Consider the following 27,079-nt stretch of genomic DNA (forward strand, 5'->3'; position numbering starts at 1 on the left):
GAATGGAATTGCCATCTCTCCACAAGTAGGGTGAGTCAACATGTTTTTTCCCCTACTTGCATGCGTACACATGCACATCAGTGCCATGGACAGCCGCATCATATTTAGCTTACGTTGTTTGGACTAAATGGTTTTTGGTATCTTTTAGTTGTCACTGTATTAGACTAAGCATAGGCGATTAGATGATGTTGAAGTTGAAATTATGCTTGAATAGCGGAAACGGCACTTGTTTTCTTTGAGACTTGCGGTAAGTCTCTGTGGTTCTAAATCCATAGTTGTTTAGTGGAAACATTCACTTGATTGACCATGAATATGTTTTGTGGACTTCACCAGACAGATGTTGCTCTCCGGTTTTTTAATGAAGCAAAGGTGTGGTTAAATTTACTCTGCCACTGTCTTCTTATCGTCTCGACCTTAGGCCTGCACACACACACACCACACACACGTTCAAACGTTTGGGGTCACTTAGAAATGTCCTTGTTTTTGAAAGATAAGCACATTTTCTGACCATTAAAATATCAAATTGATCAGAAATACAGTGTCGACATAGTCATTTACAACACTAACAATCGTAGCTGGAAACGGCAGATTTTTTAAATGGAATATCTACAAAGGCGTACAACTAACATTGTTAATGACTATTGTTGCTGGATATGGCTATTTGGGGGGGTTAATGGAATATCTACATAGGGATACAGAGTCCCATTATCAGCAACCATCACTCCTGTGGTCCAATGGCACACTGTTACCTAATCCAAGTTTATACTCTGGTTAGAGACAGTTTGCGCTGTTCTGTGAAGGGAGTAGTACACAGTGTTGTACAAGATCTTCAGTTTCTTGGCAATTTCTCACATGGAATAGCCAATTCTCAGAACAAGAATAGTTTCAGAAGAAAGTTTTTTGTTTCTGGCCATTTTCAGCCTGTAATCGAACCCAGAAACACTGATGCTCCAGATACTCAACTAGTCTAAAGGTCAGTTTTATTGCTTCTTTAAAATCAGGACAACCGTTTTCAGCTGTGTTAACAATTGCAAAAGGGTTTTCTAATGATCAAAATTAGCCTTTTAAAATGGTAAACTTGGATTAGCTAACAACGTTCATTGGAACACAGGAGTGATGGTTGCTGATAATGGGCATCTGTATCCCTATGTAGATATTCCATTAACCCCCCCAAATAGCCATATCCCGCAACAATAGTCATTAACAATGTTAGTCATTAACAATGTCTACACTGTATTTCTGATACATTTTAATGGACCAAATTTTCTTTTGCTTTTCTTTCAAAATCAAGAACATTTCTAATTGACCCAAACTTTTGAACGGTAGTGTGTGATATATATATACACACACTAACCGGTTACAGAGCAAACAACGCAATTATCACAACACATTAGGTTGTAATATTACTTTTTTCTCCCCGTGGCTAGTCTTCCCTGGTGATTTTACCCACATACCACTACTGGCTTTCTGCCTTGTTTGAGAAGTCTAAGCCCTTTGGATGAGTTATCTGTACAGCTGCCACTGCAGCTTGATTTCCTTGCGTTCTTTTCTCCTCTCCGTTCAACATGCACCATCTTAGGGCTTGTGGCCCATCATATACTATGCAGTTACACACTTTTATAGACACTTGAAGTAGTGTGATCATGTGAACACAGACATTACCAGGCATACATGGTGGCTCTGACTGGCGTCTTCCTGCCGCTAGCAGGTCCTGCTCCTTCTGCTTCTTACTCCTCCTCAGGCTGCCGAACCTCTTCATGGACACCAGCGGGTTAAAGCGATGGTTTCAACACCCAATGTGGACCATGACCATGACCATCCGGGACGAGTCACAACTGTAGAGCACCACTACCCAAAAGTGTGACGAAATAGCTACTCCGTCGGATCCATGTTTATAAATAGAATAAAACTAATGTGTTAAAGATTACAAGATCTGTGCCAAAATGAAATTAAAGATATGTCTAGAGAAGGGTCTTTCCCTACCAGTCAGTAGCTTATTGAAAGTCTCATGAGCAAGGCTACTCTTCCAGCTCTGGATGGCCTTGTGTTGGTCTTCTGGAAAGAGCTGAACCTTTCCTAGCAGGATGTGCTTTGGATTGGAGGGCCCTCTTCAGTCAATGGGTTATCTTAGATGAAGGTCGTCTTTGTTCTCCTGAGTAGATCTGTTCTTCTGGTTAAGAGATGGCACATCAATGAGGAGAAGAGGCATCTGTCATTTAGACATGGTTGGTCTTCATGGTTGCATTTCTTGGAAAGTTACAGAACTCTTCTGATATTTTCTAATTTCTGTAAGCTCATTCATTAAAATGTCTCAGTGAGTCCAGAAAGCTCTCAGGGTATTGGTGTCTGTGGCAGCTCACAAGCAGGGAAAGAAAGATAGAATTTCCAAACGTCCTATGTGAGACTAGGTCCAACACTCCCAAGTGATGAGGCACAGCCTAGCACAGTTTAAAACAGCACACACAGGCCCTCTTCCTCTCGCTCAGCTGAATTTCACTCTGCTCCTCCTCTTTCTGCTCTGGTTGGACTGTCTCTCGCTCCCACGCTCTGCTCTATTTTGCTCCTCTCTCTGCAGAGCTCTAGTAGTGGCATCAGGTGCAGCTGTGGGTGGCGTCTAAAAGAGTACGCGTTTCAGCAGCCTGTAAAAGGATGCCAGCCCGGGAGGGACACAAAGTGATTGGCTAAGTGTCTGCGTCCCCTTTAACCCCAAGGAACACGTTCAAATCACCACTCACATCTGTCTCGGTCTTCACGTGTACATACTCATAACACTATATCTAAATCAGGGACGGACTACTGGCATCCCACAAGCCCCCCTTTTGTAGGCCCGCGGATCAATTTCACAAAAAAACAAGTTACAATAATAGAATACACGAGGTGTTATTTCAAAATGTTGTTGTGCATCAGCAGTCATTCAATTTGTCCATGTCAGCTAAATTGTTTTAGATTGGTAAGCAGTGGTGGAAAAAGTATGCAACTGTCATACTTGAGTAAAAGTAAAGATCCCAGATGGCACCATTTTCATGTTTTTTATTTATTTACTTACAGAAAGCCAAAGCATGTGTGTGTTTAATGAGTCCGCCAGATCAGAGGCAGTAGTGATGACCAGGGATGTTCGATTGATAAGTGCGTGAATTGTACTATTTTCCTGTCCTGCTAAGCATTCAAAATGTATTGAGTACTTTTGGGTATCAAGGGAAATGTATGGAGTAAAGTACAATATTTTCTTAAGGAATGTAGTGAAGTAAAAGTAGTCAAATAAATAGTAAAGTACAGATACCCCCCCAAAAAAACAACTTAAGTAGAACTTTAAAGTATTTTTACACCAAGTTAGTATAGCTATGTAAACTTGTTGTTAGCAATGTTGAAATACCGACCGGGGTGGGCCCATTGTTTTTTATATGATAGCTGAGGATCAAAGCAAACATTTGCCTCCACCCTCTCTACACCATGGCAAAATGTGCATAATTGACTGAACTTGAAAACAGCGTCGTTTTTTTAAAACCTTCGCTGTCACAAGGGGGGCTGCTAAAATGTGGGAGGGGGGCACTGTAGTCCCTCATGATAAATTCAGTTTTTTTGTGGCCCCCACCCCCATCAAAGTTGCTCATCCCTGATCTATATAAAACCAAAAGGTGTCATAATAGTGCCTTCAGAAAGTATTCATACCCCTTGACTTATTTCACATTTTGTTGTGCTACAGCCTGAATTTAAATAGATGTTTCTCACCCATCTACACACAATACCCCATTATAACAAAGTGAAAACATTACACGTTTGCAAATTTATTGATTTAGTGATCCATTTTAATTTCAGGGTGTAATACAACAACATGTGGAAAAAGTAAAGGGGTGTGAATACTTTCTGAAAGCTCTGTATGTACTTCTAGTGGAACATTCTGCCTCGCAGAGCGACAGCTAGGTCAGTTCACTGTCCCAGTACTGTAGCTAACTCAGGAAGACTGACCTTTAAAAAGTGCTGATCCCAGCCCCAGATCACCTCAACCATCCTCAGCTGACTGAAGGGACGCCCCAAGGTCTTTCCCTGGTCTGGCCTGGCGGCTGTGGAGTCATCTGATCAGATGGGTGCCACACACCCTCCCACCACCACACACCCTGTGATGACCCAGTTAGTTATGACTCTGACTGGCTTCTACACTACCCCAGATCCATTAAAATGGTTATGCAACTGATCAGCCCAAACAGTTCAGCAGAGCATGAATGTGGAGATGCAGTCAGTGTTAACTTTGACCTGCTCCTATGACACCTCAATTGTTTTTACGTTGGGGTTACATAAACTAGGGATAAAAAAAATCTGACCATTTCCTTTTCTTTCTCTAGACTTCTAAGTCAAGGTATTAGATTGGCCAACACACAAAGCCCTGACCTCAATTTGTAAAAAACTACCCACGTCCTTAATTTACTGAACACACACAGAATGCAGGTGGGGGGGGGTACAAATAGCTTATTATACACTGCTCAAAAAAATAAAGGGAACACTTAAACAACACAATGTAACTCCAAGTCAATCACACTTCTGTGAAATCAAACTGTCCACTTAGGAAGCAACACTGATTGACAATAAATTTCACATGCTGTTGTGCAAATGGAATAGACAACAGGTGGAAAATAGGCAATTAGCAAGACACCCCCAATAAAGGAGTGGTTCTACAGGTGGTGACCACAGACCACTTCTCAGTTCCTATGCTTCCTGGCTGATGTTTTGGTCACTTTTGAATGCTGGCGGTGCTTTCACTCTAGTGGTAGCATGAGACAGAGTCTACAACACACACAAGTGTCTCAGGTAGTGTAGCTCATCCAGGATGGCACATCAATGCGAGCTGTGGCAAGAAGGTTTGCTGTCTGTCAGCGTAGTGTCCAGAGCATGGAGGCGCTACCAGGAGACAGGCCAGTACATCAGGAGACGTGGAAGAGGCCGTAGGAGGGCAACAACCCAGCAGCAGGACCGCTACCTCCGCCTTTGTGCAAGGAGGAGCACTGCCAGCGCCCTGCAAAATGACCTCCAGCAGGCCACAAATGTGCATGTGTCTGCTCAAACGGTCAGAAACAGACTCCATGAGGGTGGTATGAGGGCCCGACGTCCACAGGTGGGGGTTGTGCTTACAGCCCAACACCTTGCAGGACGTTTGGCATTTGCCAGAGAACACCAAGATTGGCAAATTCTCCACTGGTGCCCTGTGCTCTTCACAGATGAAAGCAGGTTCACACTGAGCACATGTGACAGAACGTTCTGCTGCCTGCAACATCCTTCAGCATGACCGGTTTGGCGGTGGGTCAGTCATGGTGTGGCATTTCTTTGGGGGGGCCGCACAGCCCTCCATGGGCTCACCAGAGGTAGCCTGACTGCCATTAGGTACCGAGATGAGATCCTCAGACCCCTTGTGAGACCATATGCTGGTGCGGTTGGCCCTGGGTTCCTCCTAATGCAAGACAATGCTAGACCTCATGTGGCTGGAGTGAGTCAGCAGTTCCTGCAAGAGGAAGGCATTGATGCTATGGACTGGCCCGCCCGTTCCCCAGACCTGAATCCAATTGAGCACATCTGGGACATCATGTCTCGCTCCATCCACCAACGCCACGTTGCACCACAGACTGTCCAGGAGTTGGCGGATGCTTTAGTCCAGGTCTGAGAGGAGATCCCTCAGGAGACCATCCGCCACCTCATCAGGAGCATGCCCAGGCGTTGCAGGGAGGTCATACAGGCACGTGGAAGCCACACACACTACTGAGCCTCATTTTGACTAGTTTTAACGACATTACATCAAAGTTGGATCAGCCTGTAGTGTGGTTTTCCACTTTAAATTTTGAATGTGACTCCAAATCCAGACCTCCATGGGTTGATACATTTGATTTCCATTGATCATTTTTGTGTGATTTTGTTGTCAGCACATTCAACTATGTAAAGAAAAAAGTATTTAATAAGAATATTTAATTCATTCAGATCTAGGATGTTATTTTAGTGTTCCCTATATTTTTTTGAGCAGTGTATTATTAAACCAAAAAGTCAATAGATGCCATGCATATAAGCCACTGTAGAAAATACACAATTCTTGACATCCAAGTCCCAAACAATGTCATAACGTGATGGATGGATGGAAGAGAGCAAGAAATTAACAGGGCATAGCACACCCTTGTGGCAACTGATGCTCGATTACAACAATAGTTTAAATACACCATGAACCTTCAAGAGTCGTGGCCCCAGTCAGTGTATGAGTTTCAGTACTGTTGGTGACCCATATTAATCTTCAGGAGAAAACAGAGCTTGCCCGAAGCTAAGGCCTGGCCCCAGATGGAATTTTCCATTATAAGCTGCCAAACAAGACTCTTCATAGGAACTGGGAAGAATGGGTGAACACCAGCCAGGGAAAATGACTCCCCTTTTAGGTGTTTTAACCAAAGTATTTCTATGCACAACAGACTGATTTTAAATTAGACCATTAACTATACAAGTACTGAGACTGAAGAGCTTAATTCTTTCGGTTAACTCTGCACTCTGGCCATTGACAAGGAATCTCTCTAATACTCAACAAATCACTTCCAACCAATCATTATTTTGGTAACATTTAACTTGAAACCTAAAGTCGTAAAGGCTACATAACAGTGTCATAATAATAACACTGGTTTAAACAGTCATGACTTAAATTATTTTTAAATCTCCAGTTTCCTTTAGTACTGTAGCCCAAGGCCTTTCTAATGTTTTAAAGAGTAAATACTAATCAACATTACTACCAGGGTTGTGTGTTAACTCTTAACTCTGGTGGTCACATGCAATAGTATCATTCACAATGTACGTTTTTCCTAATAATTCTATGGAGATTAGGTAGAAAACATGTGCTTGGACTAGTTCAATGAATCCCAGAGGCCAGCAAGACAACTTGACATTCTGGCTTTAGAGTCCACCCATGAAAGGCAGAAAACATAAGCTAAACAAAGCCCTCTATGTTGTCACTTTCTTTCTTTTAACCCCAAGAGGAAGTTGTTGACACTGATAAGAGTCTAAATAAGGAAGGAAGCACATCTGTCTGCAGTCCTCTAACAATACTGTATGGCCCTCTTTAAGCTTAAGACCCAGAATGGTCTTGGTCATGATGGGTCACTGAGCTCTCAGAACATGGCAATAAGATGGTGATGTTTGCTTTCCAGAAGGGGACTGCTGCCCCCTACAGCTCTTGCAGGGCTTTTTAGCACTAATGCGGTAGGACTGTCTAGGGCAGGGGTGTCAAACTCATTCCATGGAGGGCCTAGTGTCTGCAGGTTTTTGGTTTTTCCTTTCAATAAAGCCCTAGACAACCAGGTGTGGGGAGTTCCTAACTAATTAGTGATGTTAATTCATCAATCAAGTACAAGGGAGGAGCGAAAACCCGCAGACACTCGGCCCTCCGTGGAATGAGTTTGACACCTGTGGTCTAGGGTCTTACCATTTTGTGCCCTTTTTCTTTTGATGAGCTATCTGTGTTTGCTATGGTATTTATTCCATATTATTACAGTGTGTCTGCACATAATTCAGTCATTGATAATTCTGTCAAAATCAAAGTCTAAAACCACAATAATGCTGATAACTTCCTGCCTTGAGGTTTTTCAGTAAATACAGGAAATCAGTCAGCTCTTTGAAATACATTTCTTTGTATTACCTTTCCTGGTCCTAGAGAAGAGCTTGATGCTAGAGTTGGATGATGAGTTGGGCGAAGAGCGGAATATACCACTGAAGCTGAGGCAACGGGGGGATTTGGGCGGTGAGGGGACCTGGTGGGTGGAGGGGTAGGGGGAAATGGTTCTGGATGAGCCAGGGCTGATCCGGGACTGGAAGTGGGCAGGGGCAGCCATGGGACTGGAGGGTTGGTTGACACCGGCAGGACCACCCCTCACAAAGAGTCCTTTAGTTGGGCTGACAGAGTGGCTGCAGACCTCTCCCTGAGAAAGAAGAGAGGGGAAGGTAGTTCATTTACATACACTCATGCAAATACCTTGTTTGTTTATGCATGATGTGTCACTATACAGTTAAGCAGAATGATATATTGACACCTGGGAATATTGTGACAGAGGCTTTGTGGACTGTAGTCAAAGAAACGACAAGTCCACATTAGCATAATAAAAAATAAATTTCGCCTCACAATTTCAATGTGTTTGATTTATAATGCATTAGAGCCTGAGAGGAATATATAAGGCTTGACAGTCTGTAGGAGATGCCCACGGCTTGGGTGAAGTCACTTCTCTTTGTCTGAGATATGAAACCATGTGACCTATCACATTACCCCGTGGAACTGCATGCATACAGTAGTAGCACCCAGTGTTGGGGAAGCTACTATGAAAATATAGTTTACCAAGCTACCAATTACTTCACACTGGAAGAAGTTAAGCTACCTTTAAGAAAAACTGTTTATTTAAAGTTACTTTGAAAAAGTAGCTCATCACTATATCTAAACTACTTTGTGAAAAATTATCATATGTAATTCTGAAAATGTCAAGACTACAAATTGCAAGAACTGTTCACTTTAGGGTCACATGTTAACAGAATGTGTAATTTAGCCTATTGAACACAAAAACTGTTTCAAGTAGGAACTAGGCAGGTCTGGTTCCAAAAAAGGAAATTGCCTACTTCACCCATATTTTCTTTTTTGCAGAAAAAGTAGTGTGCAGTTCCAGTAGTTAGCTAGACCGCTACATGGCAAAAAAAGTAATCAACTACTGAAAACACTACCTAGATTTGAATTTAGTTCAACTACCACCAAGCTACTGTAAAATGTAGTTAGATTACTAGTTGAACTACAGAGTTCACTACTCCCCAACACTGGTAGCATCACAAGGAAGTATCATGTTGTGAGCTCTATCCAGACAATAACACCATTGGCTGGTTTTAGGGGTTGATAAGGCCAGATGGCCAATGACAGAGCACCTGGGGGTGACACAGGATTCCGCACAAAGCTATGACTACCCAGGTCCAGAGATGTTTACAGGGTTAAACCCCAAATAAAAAACACATCATACTGTGGCACTTCCTGATATTTTGAAAGTTCTGTACCTTGAAAACTGATTGCTGACATGAAAAACATTTTAGGGTTGCATCAAAAAGGACTAATGAAACAAATCCCAAAATATAGTTTGAGTGGTATTTTCCTTTAAGTCGATCTAAGATTGTCTGCAGGGACCAGTTTACTATTTTTATTTTACGGAAGAGGTTATGACCATTATGCTTTTAAGGATTATTATGTATTAAACTGCAATTTACTTTCTCCCCCCTTTTTCGTGGTATGCAATTGGTAGTTACAGTCTTGTCTCATCGTTGCAACTCCCATACGAACTCGGGAGAGGCGAAGGTTGAGAGCCGTACGTCCTCCGAAAAACAACACAACCAACCGCACTGCTTCTTGACACAATGCCCACTTACATTGGTGCGGCTGGCTTCCAGGTTGTCGGGGGAAACACGTACACCTGACGACCTTTTCAATGTGCACTGCGCCCGGCCCAGCACAGGAGTCGCTAGTGCGCAATGGGACAAGAAGATCCCTGCCGGCCAAACCCTCCCCTAACCCGGACGACGCTGGGCCTGCTGGTCGCGGCCGGCTGCGACAGAGCCTGGACTCAAACCCAGAATCTCTAGTGGCACAACTAGCATTGCGATGCAGTGCCTTAGACCACAGCGCCACTCGGGGGGGCCCCCATTAAACTTCAAGTTTTACCTATTCCAGTACTTTCAATATATACACTGCTCAAAAAAATAAAGGGAACACTTAAACAACACAATGTAACTCCAAGTCAATCACACTTCTGTGAAATCAAACTGTCCACTTAGGAAGCAACACTGATTGACAATAAATTTCACATGCTGTTGTGCAAATGGAATAGACAAAAGGTGGAAATTATAGGCAATTAGCAAGACACCCCCAAAAAAGGAGTGATTCTGCAGGTGGTGACCACAGACCACTTCTCAGTTCCTATGCTTCCTGGCTGATGTTTTGGTCACTTTTGAATGCTGGTGGTGCTCTCACTCTAGTGATAGCATGAGACGGAGTCTACAACCCACACAAGTGGCTCAGGTAGTGCAGTTCATCCAGGATGGCACATCAATGCGAGCTGTGGCAAAAAGGTTTGCTGTGTCTGTCAGCGTAGTGTCCAGAGCATGGAGACGCTACCAGGAGACAGGCCAGTACATCAGGAGACGTGGAGGAGGCCGTAGGAGGGCAACAACCCAGCAGCAGGACCGCTACCTCCGCCTTTGTGCAAGGAGGTGCACTGCCAGCGCCCTGCAAAATGACCTCCAGCAGGCCACAAATGTGCATGTGTCTGCTCAAACGGTCAGAAACAGACTCCATGAGGGTGGTATGAGGGCCCGACGTCCACAGGTGGGGGTTGTGCTTACAGCCCAACACCGTGCAGGACTTTTGGCATTTGCCAGAGAACACCAAGATTGGCAAATTCTCCACTGGCGCCCTGTGCTCTTCACAGATGAAAGCAGGTTCACACTGAGCACATGTGAGACGTGACAGTGTCTGGAGATGCCGTGGAGAACGTTCTGCTGCCTGCAACATCCTCCAACATGACCGTTTTGGCGATGGGTCAGTCATGGTGTGGGGTGGCATTTCTTTGTGGGGCCGCACAGCCCTCCATGTGCTCGCCAGAGGTAGCCTGACTGCCAATAGGTACCGAGATGAGATCCTCAGACCCCTTGTGAGACCATATGCTGACACATGCACATTTGTGGCCTGCTGGAGGTCATTTTGCAGGGCTTTGGCAGTGCTCCTCCTTGCACAAAGGCGGAGGTAGCGGTCCTGCTGCTGGGTTGTTGCCCTCCTACGGCCTCTTCCACGTCTCCTGATGTACTGGCCTGTCTCCTGGTAGCACCTCCATGCTCTGGACACTACGCTGACAGACAGCAAACCTTCTTGCCACAGCTCGCATTGATGTGCCATCCTGGATGAGCTACACTACCTGAGACACTTGTGTGTGTTGTAGACTCTGTCTCATGCTACCACTAGAGTGAAAGCACCGCCAGCATTCAAAAGTGACCAAAACATCAGCCAGGAAGCATAGGAACTGAGAAGTGGTCTGTGGTCACCACCTGCAGAATCACTCCTTTTTTGGGGGTGTCTTGCTAATTGCCTATAATTTCCACCTTTTGTCTATTCCATTTGCATAACAGCATGTGAAATGTATTGTGAATCAGTGTTGCTTCCTAAGTGGACAGTTTGATTTCACAGAAGTGTGATTGACTTGGAGTTACATTGTGTTGTTTAAGTGTTCCCTTTATTTTTTTGAGCAGTGTATATATATATATACACACACACTGTATATTCCATATGACGGAACTCCGTTGCAGTGACCAAGAACATTAACCCCTGTGTTCAATAGTATTACAGATGACTGACTGTAGGACACCATCTAGCTTACAGTGGACTGCCTATCTGGGAAACAGGTTAAAACCTTTCTTTGTGTTGTGGGTAAATGTGCTACAGATTGAGACTGAGAAGGAGATCCGTCAAACATGTCTGAATGGGAAACTCGCAGAGTAAGGCTGCCTAATTTTAAGCCGTACCTGGCGGTCAGTGAAAAGGCAGTGCAACAACATGTGTTGCAAAAAAATGGGTAAAAAAGTGGGAGGCGGAAAATTAGACAATTTCATACACTTATAAAAGTTAAAGCCTATCGGGGATTGTGTTACTGTATATTAATAAGCGAATGCAAACATGTTTTGATTAAACACTAGCAGTGTTTTTAGATGAAACAGTAAAATATTGCAGAGAAGTGTTTAGGTGACAGAATATAGGCTACGAACTCAAAGGACTGCCAAGAGCAAATTACAACCATGCCTACAGTGCATTTGGGAGAGGTTTCTCTAAACATTCCCTAATGGTCCAGATATACTGGTACTGTACAGCATATCACAAAATCAGTCCTGAGCCTCTCTAGTTTCCTTTCCACAATATTTGAGCATGATATTAGCTTAAGACTGGCCCTACTCTACAGACATTTCTGTTTGGCCAATCCTGTAACATATCTGAGAGACAGCACACACCCTACTTCTCTGTTTGCCAACAAACTTTCTTATTGCGCAACAGCGTGTTTAGGCAAGCTAGTCAGATTGGAGAGTTTTATCAACAAATCTATCAGCTAGTTCAAAACATGAGGAAAGACCGGTGGTTCAAGTTAAGTTTTAATGGTCACATGCATACGTGAAATGCCTTTCTTGCAAGCGCTAATTCACTACGCACAGTTGAAAAAAATTACATTTCAAGAAGGATTCAAATCCTATAATTCAGAGAAAAGACTGAGGTTGTTGGGAAAATAACTACTGAAAGCACTTAAAGAGCGACTCAGACAATGTAAAAGACTAAGAAGGAAGAGAAGCTTGCTTTGTAGAAAAGCATGATATAAGGCTAGTAAAAATTCTCACTCAGTGAGAATAAGCAAAACAAAACCGCTACCAACTCAAAACAACACATATAGTAAGAGATTGCACAACCAAGAAGTTGTCTAAACATCTGTAGGGCTGAGCCCAATTAGACAACTGTTCAATTGTTTGGTCTTCAGGCTGTTGGTCAACCGAGATAGTTTTAGTTGAGCAGTAACACATACATATAACCTGTTTTTGCTTTGTCATTATGGAGGTATTGACTGTAGATTGATGAGGGGAGAAAAAAACGATTTAAAACATTTTATAATAACGCTGTAATGTAACAAAATGTGAAGAAAGTCAAGGGGTCTGAAAACTTTCCGAAAGCACTGTACACACAACCAGTCAAAAGTTTGGACACATACTCATTCAAGGGTTTAACTTGAACTGTTACTATTGTCTACATTGTAGAATAATAGTGAAGACATCAAAAAAACACATGGAATCATGAAACCCCCCCCCCCCCCCAAAAAGTGTTAAATAAATACAAATATATATTATAGTTGAGATTCTTCAAAGTAGCCACCCTTTGTCTTGATGACAGCTTTGCACTCTTGGCATTTTCTCAACCAGCTCATGAAGTAGTCACCTGGAATGAATTTCAATTAACAGGTGTTCGTTGATAAAAGTACATTTGTGGAATTTCTTTCTTCTAAATGCGTTTGAGCCAATCAGTTGTGTTGTGACAAGGTGGGGGGGTTTACAGAAGATAGCCCTATTTGGTAAAAGTACATATTACAGCAAGAACAGCTCAAATTAGCAAAGAGAAACGACAGTCCATAATTACTTTAAGACATGAAGGTCAGTCAATGCGGAACATTTCAAGAGCTTTGAACGTTTCTTCAAGTGCAGTCGCAAAAACCATCAAGTGCAATGATGAAACTGGCTCTCATGAGGACCGCCACAGGAAAGGAAGACCGAGTTACCTCTGCTGCAGAGGATAAGTTCATTAGAGTTACCAGCCTCAGAAATTGCAGCCCAAATAAATGCTTCACAGAGTTCAAGTAACAGACACATCTCAACATCAACTGTTCAGAGGAGACTGTGTGAATCAGGCCTTCATGGTCAAATTGCTGAAAAGAAACCACTACTAAAGGACACCAATAATAAGAAGAGACTTGCTTGGGCCAAGAAACATGAGCAATGGACATTAGACCAGTGGAGATCTGTCCTTTGGTCTGATGAGTCAAAATTAGATTTTTGGTTCCAACCGCTGTGTCTTTGTGAGACGCCAAGTAGGTGAACGGATGATCTCTGCATGTGTGGTTCCCACAGTGAAACATGGAGGAGGTGGTGTGATGGTGCTTTGCTGGTGACACGTCAGTAATTTATTTAGAAATCAAGGCACACTTACAGTTGAAGTCGGAAGCTTACTTACACAATCAAATCAAAGTTTATTTGTCACGTGCGTCAAATACAACCTTAGTGAAATGCTTACTTACAGGCTCTAACCAATAGTGCAAAAAAAAGGTATTAGGTGAACAATAGGTAAGTAAAGAAATAAAACAACAGTAAAAAGATAGGCTATATACAGTAGCGAGGCTATAAAAGTAGCAAGGCTACAAACAGACACCGGTTAGTCAGGCTGATTGAGGTAGTATGTACATGTAGATATGGTTAAAGTGACTATGCATATATGATGAACAGAGAGTAGCAGTAGCGTAAAAGAGGGGTTGGCTGGTGGGACACAGTGCAGATAGCCCGGTTAGCCAATGTGCGGGAGCAGTGGCTGTTCGGCCCAATTGAGGTAGTATGTACATGAGTGTATAGTTATAGTGACTATGCATATATGATAAACAGAGTGTAGCAGCAGCATAAAGAGGGGTTGCGAGGGGGGGCTCACAATGCAAACAGTCCGCGCAGCCATTTGATTACCTGTTCAGGAGTCTTAGCCAAATACATTTAAACTCCGTTTTTCACAATTCCTGAAATTTAATCCGAGTAAAAATTCTGTCTTAGGTCAGTTAGGATCACCACTTTATTTTAAGAATGTGAAATGTAAGACTAATAGTAGTAGAGAGAATGATTTATTTAAACTTTTATTTGTTTCACCACATTCCCAGTGGGTCAGAAGTTTACATACACTCAATTCCTATTTGGTAGCATTGCCTTTAAATTGTTTAACTTGGGTCAAACGTTTTGGGTAACCTTCCACAAGCTTCCCACAATAAGTTCTGTAAATTTTGGCCCATTCCTCCTGACAGAGCTGGCGTAACTGAGTCAGGTTTGTAGGCCTTCTTGCTTGCACACGCTTTTTCAGTTCTGCCCACAAATCTTTTATTGGATTGAGGTCAGGGCTTGTGATGGCCTCTCCAATACCTTGACTTTGTTGTCCTTAAGCCATTTTACCACAACTTTGGAAGTATGCTTGGGGTCATTGTCCATTTGGAAGACCCATTTGCAACCAAGCTTTAACTTCCTGACTGATGTCTTGAGATGTTGCTTCAAAATATCCACATACTTTTCCTTTCTCATGATGCCATCTATTTTGTGAAATGCACCAATCCCGGAGTCGCCTCTTCACTGTTGACGAGTTTCAGAAGGAAGTTCTTTGTTTCTGGCCATTTTGAGCCTGTAATCGAACCCACAAATGCTGATGCTCCAGATACTCAACTAGTTTAAAGAAGGCAAGTTTTATTGCTTCTTTAAAATCAGCACAACAGTTTTCAGCTGTGCTAACATAATTGCAAAAGGTTTTTCTAATGATCAATTAGCCTTTTACAATGGTAAACTTGGATTAGCTAACAACGTTCCATTGGAACACAGGAGTGATGGTTGCAGATAATGGGCCTCTGTACGCCTATGTAGATATTCCATTAACCTCCCCCAAAAAAGCAATTTCCAGCTACAATACTCCTTTACAACATTAACAGTCTACACAGTATTTCTGATACCTTTTGTTATTTTAAAATGGACAATAAAGTGCTTTTCTTTAAGAAACAACGACATTTCTAAGTGACCCCAAACTTTTGAATGGTAGTGTATGTACAGTTGAATTCGGATATTTTCATAAACTTAGGTTGGAGTCATTAAAACTCGCTTTTCTACCACTCCACAGATTTCCTGTTAACAAGCTATAGTTTTGGCAAGTCGGTTAGGACATCTACTTTGTGAATGTCACAAATAATTTTTCCAACAATTGATTACAGACAGATTATTTCACTGTATCACAATTCCAGTGGGTCAGAAGTTTACATACACCAAGTTGACTGTGCCTTTAAACAGCTTGGAAAATTCCAGAAAATGAGGTCATGGCTTTAGAAGCTTCTGATTGACATAATTTGAGTCAATTGGAGGTGTACCTGTGGATGTATTTCAAGGCCTACCTTCAAACTCAGTGCCTCTTTGCTTGACATCATGGGAAAATCAAAAACAAAACAAATCATCCAAGACCTCAGAAAACTAATTTTAGACCTCCACAAGGCTGGTTCATCCTTGGGAGCAATTTCCAAACGCCTGAAGGTACCACATTCATCTGTACAAACAATAGTACGCAAGTATAAACACCATGGGACCACACAGCCGTCATACTGCTCAGGAAGGAGACACGTTCTCTCCTAGAGATGAATGTACTTCTGTGCAAAAAGTGCAAATCAGTCCCAGAACAGCAGCAAAGGAGCTGCTGAAGATGCTGGAGGAAACAGGTACAAAGATATATATATATATATATCCACAGTAAAACGAGTCCTATATCGACATAACCTGAAAGGCCGCTCAGCAAGGAAGAAGCCACTGCTCCAAAACCGCCATAAAAAAACATGGGGACAAAGATCGTACTTTTTGGAGAAATGTCCTCTGGTCTGATGAAACAAAAATAGAACTGTTTGGCCATAATGTCCATTGTTATGTTTGGAGGAAAAAGGGGGATGCTTGCAAGACGAAGAACACCATCCCAACCGTAAAGCAAATCAAATTGTATTTGTCACATACACATGGTTGGCAGATGTTAATGCGAGTGTAGCGAAATGCTTGTGCCTCTAGTTCCGACTATGCAGTAAATCTAACAAGTAATCTAACCTAACAATTTCACAACAACTACCTTATACGCACAAGTGTAACTGGATGAAGAATATGTACATAAAGATATATGAATGAGTGATGGTACAGAACGGCATAAGCAAGATGCAGTAGATGGTATCGAGTACAGTATATACACATACGAGATGAGTAATGTAGGGTATGTAAACATTATATTAAGTGGCATTGTTTAAAGTGGCTAGTGATACATTTTTTTACATCAATTTTTATATTATTAAAGTGGCTGGAGTTGAGTCAGTATGTTGGCAGCAGCCACTCAATGTTAGTGGTGGCTGTTTAACAATCTGATGGCCTTGAGATAAGACTGAAAAACAGCTTCTTCGGTCCCTGCTTTGTGCACCTGTACTGACCTCGCATTCTAGATGATAGCGGGGTGAACAGGCAGTGGCTCGGGTGGTTGTTGTCCTTGATGATCTTTATGGCCTTCCTGTGACATCGGGTGGTGTAGGTGTCCTGGGGGGCAGGTAGTTTGCCCCCGGTGACGCGTTGTGCAGACCTCACTACCCTCTGGAGAGCCTTAGGGTTGTGGGCGGAGCAGTTGCCGTACCAGGCGGTGATACAGCTCGACAGGATGCTCTCGATTGTGCATCTGTAAAAGCTCATGAGTGCTTTTGGTAAAAGCCGAATTTCTTCAGCCTCCTGATGTTGAAGAGGCGCTGCTGCGCCTTCTTCACCACGCTGTCTGTGTGGGTGGACGCCGAGGAACTTAAAACTTATTACCCTCTCCACTACTGTCTAAGCACGGGGTGGCAGCATCATGTTGTGGGGGTGCTTTGCTGCATGAGGGACTGCTATACTTCACAAAATAGATGGCATCATGATGCAGGAAAAATGTGGATATATTAAAGCAACATCAAGAATTCAGTCGGGAAGTTAAAACTTGGTCGCAAATGGGTCTTCCAAATGGACAACGACCCCAATCATACTTCCAAAGTTGTGGCAAAATGGTTTAATGACAACAAAGTCAAGGTATTGGAGTGGCCATCACAAAGCTCTGACCTCAATCCCATAGAAAATTTGTGGACAGACCTGAAAAAGCGTGTGCGAGCAAGGAGGCCGACAAACCTGACTCAGCTACACCAGCTCTGTCACGAGGAATGGGCCAACATTCACCCATCTTATTTTGGGAAGCTTGTGGAAGGCTACCCAAATCATTTGACCCAAGTTAAACAATTTAAAGGCAATGCTACCAAATAGGAATTGAGTGTATGTAAACTTCTGACCCACTGGGAATGTGATGAAAGAAATAAAAGCTGAAATCAATAATTCTCTCTACTATTATTCTGACATTTCACATTCTTAAAATAAAGTGGTGATCCTAACTGACCTAAGACAGGTAATTTATACTTGGATTAAATGTCAGGAATTGTGAAAAACTGAGTTTAAATGTATTTGGCTAAGGTGTATGTAAACTTCCAACTGTATGTATGCATGTAAATAAACATACTGTGGCAAGTCAGGGCAAGAATGGACTCAGCAGAAATCAGGGCATTCTTCCACGAAGCGCAAGAAGTATGAATGCCCTGACTTCTGCTGAGGCCATATCACCGTAAATGCTCCATGGCCAATGTATATGTTGGATTAAGCATGTACCCAGATGCACAACGCACTTCTCTCTCCAGAATGCGCTCTCTCCTGACAATTTGTGCACATTCATGGTTTCATAATTTCATTGTATGAGTTTGATTGTTAGTGTATATCAATTCTCCATTACATATATCACCAGTAGATTTACTGTTAATTCCTAAATCTACAATGTTTGTTACGGTCATTTATTTTAATGCATTCAATATTATTATTCCAGTCTTCCTCTTCTCATTGTCAGAGTGGCATATTGATTGCAGAGTGCACAACCTACACTACAGTACACTTGTGAGAAACAAGTTTTGGTTTACTGAATTCCATTTATGAGTTCTGTGAATTTAGTCATTGTCTTTTGTTTGGTGCGCTCCTGTCAATGTTGAGTAAGCACGCCCACACAAACAGCAAAAAAAGAAACATCCCTTTTTCAGGACCCTGTCTTTCAAAGATAATTCGTAGAAATCCAAATAACTCACAGATCTTCATTGTAAAGGGTTTAAACATTGTTTCCCATGCTTGTTCAATGAACCATAAACAATTCATGAACATGCACCAGTGGAACGGTCGTTAAGACACGAACAGCTTACAGACCGTAGGCAATTAAGGTCACAGTTATGAAAACTTAGGACACTTAAGATGCCCTTCTACTGACTCTGAAATACACCAAAAGAAAGATGCCAGGGTCCCTGCTCATCTGCGGGACCATGCCATAGGCATGAGGACTGCAGATGTGGCCAGGGCAATAAATTGCAATGTCCGTACTATGAGACGCCTAAGACAGCGCTACAGGGAGACAGGACGGACAGCTGATCGTCCTCGCAGTGGCACACCACGTGCAACAACACCTGCACAGGATCGGTACATCTGAACATCACAGCTGCGGGACAGGTGCAGGATGACAACAACAACTGCCCGAGTTACACCAGGAACGCACAATCCTTCCATCAGTGCTCAGACTGTCCGCAATAGGCTGAGAGAGGCTGGACTGCGGGCTTGTAGGCCTGTTGTAAGGCAGGTCCTCACTAGACATCACCGGCAACAACGTCACCTATGAGCATAAACCCACCGTCGCTAGACCAGACAGGACTGGCAAAAAGTGCTCTTCACTGACGAGTCGCGGTTTTGTCTCACCAGGCGTGATGGTCAGATTCACGTTTATGTCGAAGGAATGAGCGTCACACAGAGGGCTGTACTCTGAGGCCGTGTGTCACAGCATCATTGGACTGAGCTTGTTGTCATTGCAGGCAATCTCAATGCTGTGCGTTACAGGGAAGACAACCTCCTCCCTAATGTGGTACTCTTCCTGCAGGCTTATCCTCCAGCATGACAATTCCACCAGCCGTACTGCTCGTTCTGTGCGTGATTTCCTGCAAGACAGGAATGTCAGTGTTCTGCCGTGGCCAGCGAAGAGTCCGGATCTCAATTCCATTGAGCATGTCAGGGACCTGTTGGATTGGAGGGTGAGGGCTAGGGCCATTCCCCCCAGAAATTTCCGGGAACTTGCAGGTGCCTTGGTGGAAGAGCTGGCAAATCTGGTGCAGTCCATGAGGAGGAGATGCACTGCAGTACTTATTGCAGCTGGTGGCCACACCAGATACTGACTATTACTTTTTGAACCCCCCTTTGTTCAGCGACAGATTATTCCATTTCTGTTAGTCACATGACTGTGGAACTTGTTCAGTTTATGTCTCAGTTGTTGAATCTTATGTTCATACAAATATTTACACATGTTAAGTTTGTTGAAAATAAGGACATTGACAGTGAGGACGTTTCTTTTTTTGCTGAGTTTAGAAGTAGGACTATAGACTACCTGGCCTGCGCACAAATGTGCCCATTAGGGGATCTGATAGTATTTCTGATTGGTTTAACGCATCACCACTAATGACTTGTGGAGCTTCTCAAAGTAATGTTTCTTCACCTGAAACAGCAAGCAAACCAAGTCTGTGTTTACATCCATTGAGAATTACAATAGTTCAAAGTATTTGAAAAATCTTTCCAGCTGTCTCCCTTTCAATAACCACTCGGCATGATAGTTAAAAATGTCAAGCTCTGATCCAGTGGAAATGTCATAAAATAGGCTTCATATTAGTGCTTGACTTGGACTGAAATAGGTTCCAGTACTCATTTTGGGTGCTGGTACTGTTTATATTTAGGTGCAGGAGCTCCACAATACTTTTGAGCAAATATTCTATAAAGAGGAATATGAGCTCAAGCAGTAGAACATTTGAGGTGCTGGATAGAGATGTGATTAACCACATGACAATGAGATATGAAGACGTTATTGTAAATTTAATGAAACGGTTTCACGAAAATGTGCTTATCAAAACCTTAACTGGCACGCAGATTGGTAGAAATGAAGATAAATGGTCATTCCACATGAGAAAGGTTGCCGACTCCTCGTGTAGCCTATTACCGCCAACTCCAGGAGAGTAACGGCAGAATCTGCAAAAGCCAGTAGGAGCGTTAAGAGAATAGTTGGGTCAGGTTAAGTTTTTTTCCCTTCTGATTATCTAGATCTCTGGATTCCTCGAGGAATCAAATTGTAAGGTTAAAGGATCAGACAAGCTCAATGCATATAGTTGATTTTATTAAAACACATAGGGTGTGTCCATATATGGAGAAAATCCTTTTAAACATTTTGAGCAATGGATTGGTCGAAAAATACGACTTTCAGGCAACCAAGATTTTAATTAGCCGGGATAGCCCTACATCGCTGATAACCAGTCTATGAAACTTAGCATGCTTTCTATTATAAACACCCATGTCTCAGTATAATGCTGAGCTCCTGCTACTGAGCAGAGCAACCTTCATTAAGTCCAGAGAGACCACTACAAACTCACTGTCATGTGACATCCATTTCCACGGGACATCATCAGACATCAACGCACCCAACTAGAAGTACCATCAGAGGGCTCCGGAACAATGTGTCACACTGCCTGTGTCCAAACACAGTGCTCAAATAACTTAAAACCATTCAAAAGAGTCCAGTGCAGCAGTTTTTATTTCAATATCAAATCATTTCTGGGTAACAATTAAATACCTTACTGTGATTGTTTTCAATTAAACTGATCAAAGAAAAACAAAAATAGCTTCAGGGCAAAGAGCAATTTCTCAAGCAAGAATTTGATCAGACTGTTTGGAAGTGGTCTGAGAGGAGGGGAAAACTATCTGTTATTGGCAGAGAGGTTTAGAACTCTTTCTTAAATTGGTCTATTAACTAATTTACCATCTGCTGATGTCAACAGGCAGGCCAGAACTCCATCCCAACAAAACAGGCTGAAATTTCAAACAAATCTTACACTAAAGGGGCATTATGATAATTTTCAAAATTTCACAGTATTATTCCAACATCATAGTGTGGAAATATATATAAAGCACAGGAACATCATGTTTTGGACTGCACTGGGCCTTTAAAATTAAGGGTAAAGGTGAGAAGCGCAATGCTGTCAGTCAAGAATTACTTAATTGTGTGTAACCACGAGTATGATGAAAATACCATTTACATTTGGATAGCCATCCTTGCCCGAGCCTCCAGACTTGCCGTCCAGTATGGGGAAGGCGAAAGCACTTACGTCCTGCAGACAGAGAAGGCTTTTAGCCAATTTTTACAAGAAAAATGGACTATCAATGTTACATCTAGAGAGTGATTGATTGGACCCAAATTTAATTTTCAGCTTTAGGTTCAATCTTTAATACTGGACAATCTGCTTCCGGCGAGACATGTTAAGCTCTGAAAGAGGAGAAACGTGTTAAACCACTTCTCGGGCATGGCATGACCAGGAAATACAATTTCCTTAACTTTCCGTATAGGCCTACTGTATAACATTCAAGTTCTGCATGTCAATCATCATGTTTAAAAAGGAGAAAAGGCAATAATTCGTAGCAATAAACAAATGTAATTGCATGGAAAAGCAGATGTGTATACACATCTAGAGGCATTTTTAATCCATGCACTACTCCTGGGAGGGCATGGGAAGGCATGTGATTGCATGGATCTAATGGATGCCATCCAAAGAATACCAATGAGGTGCAGCAACATGAATGTAGCAGCAGTCAACACCGACAGTAATAATTCAGTCATTCAAATAACTTAGGGCCTATTTGCTTTGCAGATGTTGGGGCATTTTCTTAATATAGAAAATGCAAGCTTAGATAATGCACATAGTATAAATACATGATTATGGTCAGATGTTGTCTGGGGAAACAAAGAAAACCCATAATGATGCTAGCCTGGTTTAACAAGACTGTACACAGTGCTCACTGCTCACCATTGTTTCAGGCTGATATGATGCCAATGCGATCAGTGACTTGGTTCATTTGAGCAGAGAGAACATGATGCAAGGGGAAACCAGAATAATACTCTGAAATCCAATAAAATCAGGACTTTCTCTCTCACTTCTTTGTTGCCCCTAGTTACAGTGCAGGGACACAATGCATCATGACTCAGTGGTTTAGATTAGACCAGAGCAGTGTGTTTCCAGCTGTTTCCCTAGCTTCCTCTTTCTTCTCACACAAAAACATCAAATACCTTATTGCCTATAAGCCGACTAGACTGGAAATAATTGTTCTAAACAGTAACTGATAACAATAACTGAATAACAGTAACGGAATAACAATGCTGGTGCATTTAGGAATGAATAAAGGCCCCATTAGACCTCAGTGGTATTTGGATTGTGTAAATAGACCAGTACAGGGTGAATTTTAAGTCTGAGTATGGCATGGGCTTCAGGTCTTTGACATGATTTCATTGCAACATATGTTGATTGTGGTAGTGATGGTGAAAATTATGGCATATTGCATTGAAATTTAGATGTGCATAGACATGAACATTTCACCCCCAAAATCAAGTGAATAACTGATGTTGAGTCCATGTTTTGAAGACTAGATGTTGGGGCGGCAGGTAGCCCAGTGGTTAGCGCGTTCGGACTAGTAACGGAAAGGTTGCAAGATCGAATCTCCCCGAGCTGACAAGTTAAAAATCTGTCTTTCTGCCCCTGTACAAGGCAGTTAACCCACTGTTCCTAGGCCGTCATTGTAAGTAAGAATTTGTTCTTAAAATGACTTGTCTAGTTAAATAAAGGTTTAAACAAATGGGGGGGAAACTAGCATCATCTCATACCTGTCAAAAAAGGCAACAATGTTGTTTTTGATGTAATTACAAAATTAATATATATATATATATATACACACACAAAACACATATATATAAAAACATGACCTCAACTGTGAGGACTAGACGCTGTGAATTGGAAAAGATGCCCGGGTGATTGATGTAACAATGCGGACACCCGAACATACTAGAAAGTTACATATTTTGCAACATTATATCATTATATCACTGCGATAATCACACACACAAGTTCTACTCTTTCCACAATGCCACATCAACAAACACCTGTAGGTGTCAAACAACAGACTATCATTTACGAACTTACTGGCATATTTAGGCGTAGAATTCTCTTTTTCTTCGAGGTTTTCATATCCTTTTTGTTGGACTCCATCACGGTGCTTCCCATTTTCAGACTAATTAGCCTGTTTTCTTTGTTTTTAACGAGCTTGAGTAAATTGCGTGATATTATATGTTTATCTGAAAACGAAGTTGCAAGTCAACGTTCTTTAGAAGAAACTAGTTAATTTACCAGGAAGTATAGCCTACCGCACTACCGACGCATTACAGACAAGGGGTGTGTTCACATCACGAAGACTGAGCGCGCTGCTTTTCACTAACTAACAGATGTCAGTAAAGCATGGCTTCATTATTGGTTCCTATTTCCTTGACTCCTTCCTTAGGTCCTAACTCATACCCTTTCCATTTCCTCCACAAATATAAACATTGATTGGTAAAGCAGAGCACAGCACCACATTTTATTCAAAGGGATAAGGGATGTTAGGGGTGGGAAGACTTTCACTGGCTGATCATTTCAGATCTCCAAACTCAGAAAGGAATAGGCATCGGGACAATGATTGAAATGGAGCACATACACACGTTCTTTCTTTCTCACATGCAGTGTGTGTGTTAACGTGAGCAAAACAAGTAGCCTCCAGTTGGATATTTTGCTGCTATCCTTTGAACAGCAAGGCAGATCTCAGCCATTCCTTCTCCATCTGTTGCATGTACGTGGAATAGATGATGCATGAGCCATCCGTTCCCATTCCACTCTGCACCGCTCCCCCCCCCTCATTGATAGAATGCCTTGTTTGCCCTCAATTACGTTTTTGCTCTCTCCAACAGCTCTCGTTTCAGTTCGTTTATACATTTAAACATGGACCTAATTAATGGCAGGCCATACTTTTATAGATGTTATTTTTTATACGAGGTCTTCAGTTGCTAAATAATATATTATGAATGTAATATTAACAAAATGTGTATGGTGATGAAAGTGGTGGAGCTGTAGTTGCCATATTTGTCCAGTGGGTGTCTTACCCCAAGGGGGTCCTTCCTATGGGTCAGGCAGATGTGTGCGATTTCTGAAGGCACAAACAAAATAATTAAGATGTAAAATAGTTTATTTTGTAAATGCTTCTAAATTCAATTCCAAACTCCAACCCTCAATTTTCTGTACACTTCTAAATGCATTTGAAAAAACATTTTGAGACTACAGGACCAAGAAATTTTTTGCACAAACACTGGTAGGATGATGTCATTTTATACAAGAGAAGAAAAATATCCAAGAAACAATTTTGTTACAACCATTCATTGAGAAAATATATACAATTGAGTCTTCAGAAAGTTAAAAAAATACATGCCATATACATTACAAGTTCTAAGACTGTCTCCAATATTTTACAGTCGAGTTGAAATTGTGCTCGCAAAACATCTTCTAACTACTGTATGTGACTTGTGATGTGTCAATATCACATACATTTCTGATTAAGTAGAATGTCATCTCTTTTCAAAATGTAGCACCACCAAATGTCCAGACCTTTTCCTCTGCAACAAACATTATTTTATTTTTTCAGTACACTTTAATTTCAAACGCCTGAAGCAGTAAGCAATGTCATACGACATCTGTACACAATTTCTATGTAAAAAAACAAACAGAAAAAACAAGGTTATATTCCTACACATATTTGGGTTAAAAAGAAGTTAAAATTGTGTTTGGGTGGTTTAAAACCTTTTTCACAGCTCTATAAAATCAAACCTGATTAACAGCAAAGATGTCAGAATGATGTCTTTACCATTTTTTATTCTTTAACCAATAACTAATTTCCACACTCAGTCACCAAAAATATTTCTTTTTGAGTGGTCAAAGTACGTGTAAATCACAAAAACACTAAGCTACAATACCATACTTTTAATACAACAAAAATACTTTGTGAATTATTGTGGTTATTTTACAAATTCTGTACAGAATAATCATAATATATACTCTGAAACTGATATTATGACAGCCTTCTTAAATAAACTGCAATGAAAAAAAAAATAATAATAATTAAAAAACACCCAAACATCAAGAAGGTTAAGGTAGTATTTGGTCAGTTATTCCTATATTTTTCTTTATATACATTTGTACACAAGTAACAGAATTTCTTCAATCTTCAGAAAACAATATCAGTTTAACCTTCTTTTTACTGTCTCATCATTTTGAGAAAAAAATTCATTCATTCAATAATAAATACAAAACGTCCTCTCGAATTTCACTCAAATCACATGACAGAAACCTATGATAAAACTGACTCATGGAATCAAGTATCTTAAAGTTTGTGTGTACGTGTCTTTTTTTTTTTTTTAGTGCAAGTTAATATTCCCTTCGCGGTAGTCATTGCTGTACATTCCCCATTCAGTGATGTCTACATTTAGTCAAATGGTTTTACATTTAAAGTTTTAAACAAAAGGGCCTGCCCTTAACAACCAATAGGGTCCACGCCCTGCACAGTGCGCTCTCCTCATTCGCTGGTGGATTCTCATCTGTGCCCTACTGTATATCATCTCAATAATACACAGATGCTGCACTCATTGACAGAGTCCTTCCATCAAAACCCATCCTCTTGCGTAATATGGCACGAATCACATGTCTATCTGCTGTTGTTTCTTCCTGCTCTCCTCTTTCCACACCCTTTCCTTCTGTCCATCTTCAGTCTATGCTTCCAAACATGGGAATCCATTCACACGTCACTCTTAGGGTTTACTCAGGCCTTCTGCTCGTTCTAACAAAGTCTGAAGCACCTCACTCTTTCTACACAGAGATCAGGGCATCTGCATAATATGGCAAGGAATGCATTTGTGTTTGTTGTTGTCATTTTAGTTTTTTCTCAGTTGATCCATTTCCTGCAGTCTGCTGTTCCACAGTGACAGGCGATCTTGTGTTGGCCGTCCACACAGTCATACTGGTAGTCGAAACAAAGCTGGAAAATAATGAAAAGAAAACAGTGATGACAATGAAAACGCCATTCACAGCATATGTAGAGATTTTCAATTGGAAGGAAAAAGAACCCACCTCCTCTCCTTTCTCGATTCTGCGGTTGGAGGTGATGATGATTTTATAACCTCTTTCGAAGGTTACCACCTCAGCGACACAGTTTGGGGTACAAGAGTGGTTGATGTACCTGTATAAGAAAACAAACACATAGCATTGCACATTATGACGGAATGTTTTATGACATTTTTGAATGAGAGGTTCAGTGTGCATACTGTGTATGCAGACGCAAGGCTACATACGGAGCCCTGTAAATGAAGTACTGCACCACCATCCTGACATTGAGCGACAATTAAATCAGTTAAGATTAGAATGTGAATCAGATGGAATGTGACTACGTAAACAATACAACACGGCCCTATGATAGACTAGCGTCCTGTCCAGGGGGTGTACTTCAAGCTGCCTGCTGCTCCTATTAGCTGTTCCGGCCTGCACAAGCAAAGGTTCACACAGTAAGGTTACTTACTTTTACTTATGTAAAGAATATGCTTACCTTGCTAGACCCCCTGTCTGACTGGAATCAACGACATGTTCACTGTCGATGCGGAACATGAACACGCCACGATTCTGTAGGGGGAAAAGTAACCACTTAGACCAACTGGAATCCTCACATGAGATAATATAGCAAACATGTA

The 27,079-nt window shown here is 41.7% G+C and overlaps 2 protein-coding genes across 10 annotated transcripts in view; both read right to left on the reverse strand.

The window, feature by feature from the left end:
• LOC129814016 (5'-AMP-activated protein kinase subunit gamma-1-like) overlaps positions 1 to 23,745 on the reverse strand; it is a 54,039-nt gene extending 30,294 nt beyond the window's left edge. The window contains exons 1-3 of one of the 4 annotated variants that reach the window (XR_008753218.1): positions 23,463 to 23,745; positions 21,531 to 21,602; positions 7,652 to 7,931 (exon numbers count right to left, since the gene is read on the reverse strand). Coding sequence is in view for 3 of the 4 variants with exons in the window: in XM_055866745.1 (XP_055722720.1) it covers positions 7,652 to 7,931; positions 21,531 to 21,602; positions 23,463 to 23,543 (433 nt within the window). In the remaining variant the exon portion in view is untranslated. Of the gene's footprint in view, positions 1 to 1,662; positions 2,553 to 7,651; positions 7,932 to 21,530; positions 21,603 to 23,462 lie in introns of those variants that run through there. The other 3 variants (XM_055866745.1, XM_055866746.1, XM_055866747.1) reach the window with 3 other exon arrangements.
• Positions 23,746 to 24,516: 771 nt separating this feature from the next.
• Positions 24,517 to 27,079, reverse strand: part of LOC129814018 (histone-lysine N-methyltransferase 2C-like) — a 120,024-nt gene continuing 117,461 nt past the window's right edge. For all 6 annotated transcript variants that reach the window (XM_055866754.1, XM_055866752.1, XM_055866753.1 and 3 more), the window contains 3 exons: positions 26,938 to 27,011; positions 26,466 to 26,574; positions 24,517 to 26,373 (listed from right to left, as the gene is read on the reverse strand). In XM_055866754.1, coding sequence (XP_055722729.1) covers positions 26,281 to 26,373; positions 26,466 to 26,574; positions 26,938 to 27,011 — 276 coding nt within the window. In that variant the 3' untranslated portion in view covers positions 24,517 to 26,280. The remainder of the gene's footprint in view (positions 26,374 to 26,465; positions 26,575 to 26,937; positions 27,012 to 27,079) is intronic.

This window comes from Salvelinus fontinalis, chromosome 17, assembly GCF_029448725.1.
Source record: "Salvelinus fontinalis isolate EN_2023a chromosome 17, ASM2944872v1, whole genome shotgun sequence".
Taxonomy (NCBI): Eukaryota; Metazoa; Chordata; class Actinopteri; order Salmoniformes; family Salmonidae; genus Salvelinus; species Salvelinus fontinalis.